This window comes from Myotis brandtii, unplaced genomic scaffold (assembly GCF_000412655.1).
Source record: "Myotis brandtii unplaced genomic scaffold, ASM41265v1 scaffold187, whole genome shotgun sequence".
Taxonomy (NCBI): domain Eukaryota; kingdom Metazoa; phylum Chordata; class Mammalia; order Chiroptera; family Vespertilionidae; genus Myotis; species Myotis brandtii.
In genome coordinates, this window is record NW_005356944.1 from 875,386 (window position 1) to 884,050 (window position 8,665).

General features: G+C 62.3%; 1 protein-coding gene across 1 annotated transcript in view; it reads right to left on the reverse strand.

Annotated features, from left to right (window-relative positions):
* Positions 1-8,648, reverse strand: part of MAP4K2 (mitogen-activated protein kinase kinase kinase kinase 2) — an 11,417-nt gene extending 2,769 nt beyond the window's left edge. The window contains exons 1-25 of the mRNA XM_014538018.1: positions 8,560-8,648; positions 8,239-8,329; positions 8,097-8,161; positions 7,768-7,823; positions 7,417-7,464; positions 7,281-7,323; positions 6,839-6,911; positions 6,628-6,759; positions 6,489-6,551; positions 6,043-6,124; positions 5,844-5,951; positions 5,367-5,445; positions 4,685-4,743; positions 4,071-4,114; positions 3,955-3,993; positions 3,836-3,869; positions 3,610-3,712; positions 3,406-3,494; positions 3,288-3,329; positions 3,127-3,211; positions 2,953-3,032; positions 2,804-2,864; positions 2,602-2,719; positions 144-202; positions 2-66 (exon numbers count right to left, since the gene is read on the reverse strand). Coding sequence (XP_014393504.1) covers positions 2-66; positions 144-202; positions 2,602-2,719; positions 2,804-2,864; positions 2,953-3,032; positions 3,127-3,211; positions 3,288-3,329; positions 3,406-3,494; positions 3,610-3,712; positions 3,836-3,869; positions 3,955-3,993; positions 4,071-4,114; positions 4,685-4,743; positions 5,367-5,445; positions 5,844-5,951; positions 6,043-6,124; positions 6,489-6,551; positions 6,628-6,759; positions 6,839-6,911; positions 7,281-7,323; positions 7,417-7,464; positions 7,768-7,823; positions 8,097-8,139 — 1,605 coding nt within the window. The 5' untranslated portion in view covers positions 8,140-8,161; positions 8,239-8,329; positions 8,560-8,648. The remainder of the gene's footprint in view (position 1; positions 67-143; positions 203-2,601; positions 2,720-2,803; positions 2,865-2,952; positions 3,033-3,126; positions 3,212-3,287; positions 3,330-3,405; positions 3,495-3,609; positions 3,713-3,835; positions 3,870-3,954; positions 3,994-4,070; positions 4,115-4,684; positions 4,744-5,366; positions 5,446-5,843; positions 5,952-6,042; positions 6,125-6,488; positions 6,552-6,627; positions 6,760-6,838; positions 6,912-7,280; positions 7,324-7,416; positions 7,465-7,767; positions 7,824-8,096; positions 8,162-8,238; positions 8,330-8,559) is intronic.
* Between the last annotated feature and the right edge of the window lie 17 nt (positions 8,649-8,665).

Genomic DNA, 8,665 nt, shown 5'->3' on the forward strand with positions numbered 1-8,665 from the left:
GCAGCAGGAGCAGGCTGGCGGGCAGGGCGGCCAGCAGGAAGGTGCTGCTCGTGTAGGGGTTCCTCACTGCAAGAGGGGCAGGCGGTGGGCATGGCTGGGCCCGCACCCAAACCCCTCCCTGGTCCGTCCAGCCCAGCTCTTACCCACACGACACTGCAGGCAGCCTTTGGTGTCAGGAATCTTGGTGGACAGGGCAAAGCGTCTGTAGGGGTGACAACCAGGGCACACACCATAGGTGAGGCCCGACAGACCCCCAGGAGGTGGGTACTGTCATCTTCTCTGCCTTACAGGGAAGAGACTCAGGCTCAGAGAGGCACAGCGGCTTGCTGTGAGCCACAGCTGTGAGAGGCACGAGGGCGGAAGCCGGTCTCATGGCTGCAGCACCCACCTCTACAGCCTGGAGTGTCCGTCCAGTCCAGGGGTTCAGATCTCAGGATTACCTCTAACTGTGTGACTTGGAGCAAGTCACTTCGCCTCCCCATGCCTCGATTTCCTCATCTGTAGAATGGGATGACGGGCCACCCTCCTCGTAGGGTCCCAGTGAGGAGTCCGTGGGTTCACACAGCAGAGCCTGGCCCATCCCGTGCACTCACACAGGGCTAGCTGTTATCACCCCGTGTTACTACTTTCCCACCTATTTCCAATCACTGGAAACGGAGAAATGAACGAAGAGATGATGCAGCTCCAGCTCCACTAGGCAGCCAGCGCTCACATCCCATCCCGGCCCCACAGGACCCGGGTCATGGATGAGCCAACAGGCCCAGCGACGAAGACTGGCAGGGCAAAGGCAAAAGGCCTGCCCCCAGCTGTTTTAGCTGAGTCCACGGCCCTGGGCGGCCAGTGCTGGCTCACCTTGGTGCCCAGAAAGAATCGGGGTCCTTGCCTTGGTTACTGTCTGTCCCCTAAGCCCCTAAGGGACCTTCTGAGCCTGTATCTTTCTCTGGGGAACAGGGCTACACATCAGCAGTGCTGCCACCACCTCCCAGGGACCCCAGCACTGTCTGTGCCCTCTGCCAGGATGTGGGCCCCGCCGAGGAAGCCACCGCCTGCCTGTCCGTCTGTCTTTCTCTGCCCCTGTCCTCACTCCTCTCTCCCCCCTTGTTCCTCCCACTCTCTTCCCCAACCGGCCTTCAGCAGATGTTTCTGTGTTTGATTTTTTTCCTCCAAAGCCATTCTGGTTCTCCGCTCTTTACATTTGAAACGGACACCGGGACTCCGTGATTTCCCAAACACACCCCCCAAGCTGCCTGTGACACGGGCTCTCATGGGCCTGTTTCCTGTAGGTCCTGGGCCACAGCAAAGACTGGCTTGGGGACTGAGCTCAGGAAGCCCCGAGGCCGGGGCTGCAGATGTGGTCCTGGCGCGAGTCCGCTGCAGGCAGGGCATCTCCCCAGCTGTGGAGCCACTGGCCTGGCCGCCCCGCCTGGCCCACAGGCGTCCACCACCACCTGGTCATAACAACAGCCAAGCCCACAGCCCGGCCACCCCCTCGAGCCTCCACCTCGCTCAGCCAACAGAGGACCCGCTTGCATGTCTCAAACTCAGTGTGACAACATGGAGCTCTGCTCCACCCACAGCTGCTGACAGCTCCATCCTTCCGTTGCCCGGCCAGGAACCTTGCCTCCTCTTTCTCTTCCATCCACCAATTGTCAGGAAATCCCGTTGGTTCAACTTTCAAATTAAAGCCAGAATCCGACCGTTTATCACTTCTGTCCCTGCTCCCCCAACCCAAGCCGCCATCTCCCATCTGATTCTGACAGGTCTCCTGCTTCCACCCTCATCCCCTCCGGTCTATTCTCAACACAACAGCTGGAGCGACTCCGTGAAGACTCGGCGCACACAGCTCCGCAGTGGCCCTCGGCAGCTCTGAGTCAAAGCCAAGGGCCTCACTGTGGCCACAGGGCCCTTCTAGGTCATCTCCCTCTGACATACAGAGGGGTCCTTCTACAATGCTCACAGCACTGCTGCCCGTTGGACAGAGCTCAGATCCTGGGCCTGGCATCGAAGGGAGCTGCCCCCTGCCACCTGTGCAGCTCCCTCTCCGGCCACTCCACCTGCCTCCCAAAGGCCCAACACCTCATACCTCCCGGGCCCGACCGCATTCGCACTTGCTCTTCCCTCTGCAGGGAAGACCTCTGTGCACTTCCAAACGCCATGAGCTCACCTGCCCTCTCTGAGGCCTCCCCACCCCCACCCCCACCCCCAGTTCAGCTCAGTGCCAGGTACTGAGTCCCAAGGACTGACTCATTTGATCGTAGTCTCCAAGCCCAGCCTAAGACCTAGTCCTAGCGCGTACTAAGTGCTCAGTAAACGTTTGCCCCACATCCTAAGAACCACAGCTCCCACAATCGGCAAAGCAAAGCAATTTCACATCCACTACTTCCTTCTCGCCTGCCAACAGGCCTGGGGTCAGGGGAGGGGAGGCTCTCAGTGCATTGACAGATGAGGAAACGGACTCAGAGAGGCAAAGTGACAGGTCTAAGATCACAGCAGGTCTGAGATCTAAGGTCCCAGGGACGAGCACGGCCAGAGTCCAACTCTGGCTCTGCCCCGCTGCCTCCCCGCTACGCCCCTCTCCCCTGCACCCCCAGGGTCCCCAACCTGGGGATGATGCGCTGGGTGAGGCGGTTGGTGGGGATGGAGAGGGGAACCTGCTGCTGCAGTCGCCGCTGCTCAAATAGGCCCGGGAGGTCGTGGGACCAGATGTGCGTGGATTTCCCTGCCAAGGAGGGAGGGGGGTCAGAGCGCTGGCGGGCAGGGTGTCCCCCTGCCTGCCCCCCCCTCCGCCTGCTCCAATGCGTACCTGAGAGTGACAGCAGCACGTTGTTCACACAGTAGAGCCAGGCGCAGCGGTGTGAGATCAGCTGCAGGCCACAGAGCGACAGATGGACAGGCGGTCAGCACCCTGGGCCCCCCAAGGCCCTCCACCCTCCGCAGCCCGCCGGGCCTCACCTTCTCCAGGGTGTCCTCGTGCAGTTCGTGCAGGTTGAGGGTGTAGATGCCTTCCTCGGCCCCCACCACCAGGAACTGATCTGCAGTTTGAGTACAGGGTCAGAGGTCAGTCGGGAGCCCTGGCCCAAGCGGGGGGGTTCCCTGGCTCCTGCTTCCTGCCCGCCCCCGGCCTACCCCGGGTGCCAGGGTGAATCCAGGTGACAGCAGCATGGATCCGCAGGGGGCAGCCATTGAAGACCTTGGAGAAGCAGGCACCCATCTGGGGGAGGCAAGAGGCTGGTAAGGAAGCTCCGGGCAGCGGGCGGTGGGGCTGCAGGCGGCGGGCGGACACTTACGTGCACCTTGGGGGTCGGGGGCAGCCCATGGCAAGACGATCTCTGGGAGGGAAGGCGGAGTCAGGACGAGGTGCCCCCGTGGCCTCCCATCTCCCCAGTCCCTCTGCGGCCCCCTCACCTCAGGATCCTCCTGGTGCTTCATGGTGGCCCAGGCGGTGGGGAGAGGCGGGGGGCTGTCCGAGCCCGAGAGAGGTCGGGGTGGGGTTCCTGCAAGCACAGGCCCAGGGTACATTCCAGGCCCAGCGTCCCCCACCAGGCCCTCTCCTGCCCCCCACCCTCCTGCCCTGGGCCTGCTTCCTGGTCCCCCGAGCCTGGGACTCACCTGGGGGGCTGGACAGAGAGTCCTCAGCTGGAGGCTCATGTGGGGCTGGCCCCAACGGGGCCCGCTTGATGGTTCCTATGGCATCGTCTGGAGAGTCCAGCTCCTGGGGGGAGGGTCCGGGGGCCCAGCCCAGCTGTTAGCAGGTCACCTTGTAAACTGGTCCCATCCCAGCTGCACCCTCGACAGCACTGTCCCCACCCCAGCTCCAGCTTCCCTCCGCCCGCACCTGGAGTTCCAAGGCTGGCCGGATGGTCAGGCTCCTAGGCGGGCAAATCAGAGGGAAATGAGGTGTGAGCTGTGACTGGGCCCGCCCGGCTGCCCCTCGCCTCCAGGCCCAGCCCTCACCTTTCCTCCAGGGCCTCCTGGACTGACTGCAGCAGGCTCCTGGCAGGGAGGGGACGGTCAGGGTGCAGCCTGCCCTGCGCCCCCGCCCTCTCCGGCAGCTTCCCGCCCTGACTCACCCGCTCAGCTCCTCCTTGCCCAGCAGGGTCCACTCCTCTTCCCACTGTGGGGAAACCGAGGCAGGAAGATGGGGAGAGAGACAGAAAGGCAATGTGAGAGGGTGATCAAGAGGCTGTGGGAGAGAGAGAAGACAGACAGATGGAAAGGGAGACGGCAATAGGCGAGAGGCTTGTGAGAGAGAGAGGAAGACAATGAGAGGCAAAGAGATGGTGAAAGAGGCAAACAGCGGAGAATGAGACAGAGACACCAGAGAGCCAGGCAGAGAGAGACAGACTGTGCGAGTGACGAGATGCTGATAATGAGAGACAGCGAGGCAGCAGAGACGTGAGTCAGGCAGCCAGTGACAGGCAGAGATCGAGGCAGAGAGAACTGTGCCGAAAGGGAGGGTGGGGGCTCGGCCGTGTGTGGTCACCTCGCCACATTCCAGATGACTGTCCAGGACTTGGCCCTGGAAGGAGCCCCCAGCCCCCCATGTCCCTGGGCGGGACAAACCTGCTTGGACAGCTTCCCCAGGCCCAAGGGCCAGCGATTCAAAGACCCTTTGATGAGGTGCTCGCCCTCCAGCACAGCACCCAGCCCACCCCTGCACCCCCTCCCGCACAGCCAGCCTCACCGGCTCAGGTAGCGGGTCCGTTTCCTTCCTGCGTGGGGCGCCAAACTTCACCTGGTGAACTGGGGTGCCCAGTGTACGTAGATTAGGGGGGGAATGAAGACTCAGAACTTACCCTCACACTCATACCAAATCCACTCACACAGCCAGCCCCCTAGAAAATCCACACACATGCCCCCCAAATCCACACACAGCCCCCCAGAAAATCCGCACACAGCCCCCCCAAAAAGTCCACACACATGCCCCCCAAACACACACCCCCAAAAAAATCCACACACAGCCCCCCAGAAAATCCACACACACCCCCAAAAAAATCCACACACAGCCCCCCAGAAAATCCACACACACCCCCAAAAAAATCCACACACAGCCCCCCAGAAAATCCACACACACCCCCAAAAAAATCCACACACAGCCCCCCAGAAAATCCACACACACCCCCAAAAAAATCCACACACAGCCCCCCAGAAAATCCACACACACCCCCAAAAAAATCCACACACAGCCCCCCAGAAAATCCACACACACCCCCAAAAAAATCCACACACAGCCCCCCAGAAAATCCACACACAGCCCCCTAGAAAATCCACACACACAGCTCCCCAGAAAATACACACACACAGCCCCCCAGAAAATCCACACACACAGCCCCCCAAATCCACACACAGCCCCTTCCCCGACTTACACTGGATCTCTGAGGGGGTCCGCTCAGCCTGGCCGTGCTGGCCCCGGGAGTGAATGGTGTCTGGAAACATGTCGTATGTCTAAGAAAGAACACAAACAGTGGACACACACCCGGCACTCACCTCGCCCCACCTCCAATGTGCTTTACACACAGACTCTGTAGATCATCATGAGATTAAATGGCACCTTCACTCCATAATCGAGAAAACCAGCACACAGAGGCAAATAACTGGCCAAAGATCACACAGAGAGCAGATGGCCGAGGGAGGGTCGTGGTCAGCCTGGGTCAAGGGCGGGCACCCACCAAGGGACAGTACAGGAGGCAAGGCCGGCTCAGGGAAGATTCCTAGTGGGTGGCTCACCTGGAGGGAAGCTCCTTATGCTGGACATATTCCAGTTAAAGGGACCTTGGCCTATGTCACCTCCGCACTCCCTACAACCAGGCCAGACCAAGACTCCCTGCCCCAGCCCCACTCACCTCCAGGTCACAGTCCTCCGGGGAGAGGGCGCCCAGGTGGGGGTCACTGGCCTTGTCCAACAGCTGGGTGAGGAGAGCCCGAGGGAGCTGTTGCGTTGTGAATGGGTGCTGGAGGATTGAGGGGGGCTCAGGTTGGTCTCTGGCCCCCAGGCCCCTGCTTTCAAGCATTGAGCCCCTGCCCCCACCCCCTGCCTCCCACCTGTAGAAGCTTCTCTGCTGTCGGCCTCTTCTTGGGGTTCTTGGTCAAGGCCAGCTTGAGGAAGTGGTGGAAATTCTGGGTCCTAGTGGGCACAAGAGCCCCCAGACCCAGGTCAGCCCTCAGGCAGGGCATCCTGCCCACTGCCCCCTGCCCCCGGCTGCCACTCCAGAGGAGTCTGCTGGGCCTGCCCAGGAAAGGGCCAGCCCGAGGCCCGGGGCAGCCGGCCTGAGCAATACTGCTGTTGCGACATGGAAGCTCCTCCAACAACAACCACTGTCCACACCAGCCATGGCCCCGAGATGCGCCCCAGGCCCCTCCCACGGATGGTCTGCAGAATACCAGAGGGCAGGGCTCTTGAGGCTGCGCCCTGGGAGTTGGCAGATGGCTCCTCTGCTCCCCTGAGGACTGACTGAACAGGGGGGCCCAGCAAGGAACATGGGCCTCACCAGCGAGTCTTGTCCCTCAGCTTGGGCGGCTGGAAGCTGCTCTTGGACATGAGCATCAAGGCCCTATGGACAGCAAAAGGTCAGGGCTGGGGGTCAACAGGGCCCCAGGGGTCAGGCAAGGGGCAAGTGTTCAGCTGACCTCATGGGGTGCAGGTGGAACAGAGGGGGCTGCAGCTCGCCCAGCTCAATGGCTGTGATGCCCAGGGCCCAGACGTCACACAGCTCGTTGTAGCCACCTTTGCGCTCCACAGCGGCCACCTCGGGGGCCATCCTAGAGGTGGGGTCACAGATGGGATGGCCGGGTGCCCCACCTGTGGCCCCTACCCCCTCAGCCCGAGACGCAGCCTCACCAGTACGGAGTCCCAATGAAAGACCTCCTCTTGGCCACAGATGCCGTCAGCTCGCCCGACACCCCAAAGTCAGCTGCAGGGAGAAAGAGCTCCTGGAACCCGCCCTCTGGCTGCCACGCCCCACCCACCTCTACGGCTCAGACTCAGGATGCAGCTGGCGGGTTCAGACAACAGGCAGACCAGGTTCAGCTACAGCTGCCAAGGCCAGGGCCCCCTCCTGGGAAGGGCCAACCACCTTCAGTTGCTGACCAAGTGCCAGGCCACACGTTGGACTCCATGCCGACCCAACCACATCAGCTTGGAGTAGGAAGGGAAGACTCTTCCACTTTTCTCAATGGGGACGTTGAGGCCCAAGCTGGAAAGTGACTTGCCCAAGGACACCCGGCACTTGAACGCAGCTCCCACAGAACCCTCACCCTGATCGTGTCCCCGGGGTACTGACCCAGCTTGACATCTCCCTGGAGGGTGAGGAGCAGGTTGGCGCCCTGCAGGAACGGAGACCAGAGAATCCCATCAGGAGCTCCCGAGAGCCTCCTCCTCCCTCCTCCCGCCCCCAGTGCCCAAGGCCAGACCCCTACCTTGATATCTCTGTGGATCTTCCCCTGAGAATGCAAGTGGTGCAGCCCCTGGGGACCAAGAAGAGCCCCTGAGAGCAGCTACGCAGCACATCCCACCTTTCCTGAGCCCTCTCTGAGGACGGGGCCCCCCACCCAAGCCGCTTCCTCCTCCCCTCTCCCCAAACAGGAAGTGACTGAGCCAAGAGGGAAATGGGCTGCTTCCGGCAACAGGGTTGGGGCCCCTTCTCCCACGACCCACCGCCCCTCACGCCAGCCCTGCCTGAGGCACTCCACCCCCCACACTGGCCAGCTGGGCTCCCTGCCCACAGCTCCTGGGCGTTGGGGTGCGAGCAGCCTTATGGGCCCAGCTACCTTCAGTGCCTCTCGGCAGACGTAGGCAATCTGCCGTTCCTCCAGGGGCCCAGTGGCTGAAACGGAAGGGTAAGAGCTGGCATGGAGGTCTGGGGGATCTGCTGACCCTCCCAGGCCACCCTCCCTCAAGGAAGCCACAGGCGGTCTGGGACACCGAGCCCAGGGAAAGGCAGTTATTTCTCTCAAGGTCACACAGCCAGCGAGGAGGAGCCTTGGGCCCCAGCTCTCCCCTCCTGCCACAGGTTGGGGGTGAGGGGGGGATGGAGACTGTGGACGAAAAGCAGCAGCAGCAGCCCGTGCCCTATGGGGCCTGGAGTCCTGGCCCTCACCATGGTAAATCTCCTGCAGGGAGCCCCCTCCGCAGAACTCCATGCAGATCCACAAGCGGTCATTCCTGGGGGAACACAGCGCCGGTGGGCACAGGGCAGGGCCACACGGGGCTGCCTGGGGTGGGCAGGGGCGCAGCCTCACCTGAGATAGCTGCCAATGTAGGCCACCACATTGGGGTGGTGGCACTCACGCAGGATAGTGATTTCCTGCTGGAGGGAGCTGATGTCGTCCCCTGGGGAGCACAGGGCATTGGGGGTGGGGGGAGAAGCTCAGAGGCGTCGCCCTAACTCAGCGCCCTCATCTTCAAAGGACCCCTGAGTTCTGCCTCCCTCCAGGCCAGACAGGTGCCGGGGACACCACCCCCGGGGACTGCCTCTCAGCGGGCCTCCGAAGTGTCAACTCTCCGCCCCTCGCGCCAGGCTCCCTGCCCTTCCTCCCGCGGAGGCCCGGCCCGGCCCTCACCTGGGTCCAGCTTGACGATCTTGACCGCGGCCAGTTCGGACGTGACGGTGTCGCGGGCCTAATGGGACAGAGTGGGAGCCGCGGGATGAGGAGGGGGCGGGGCTGG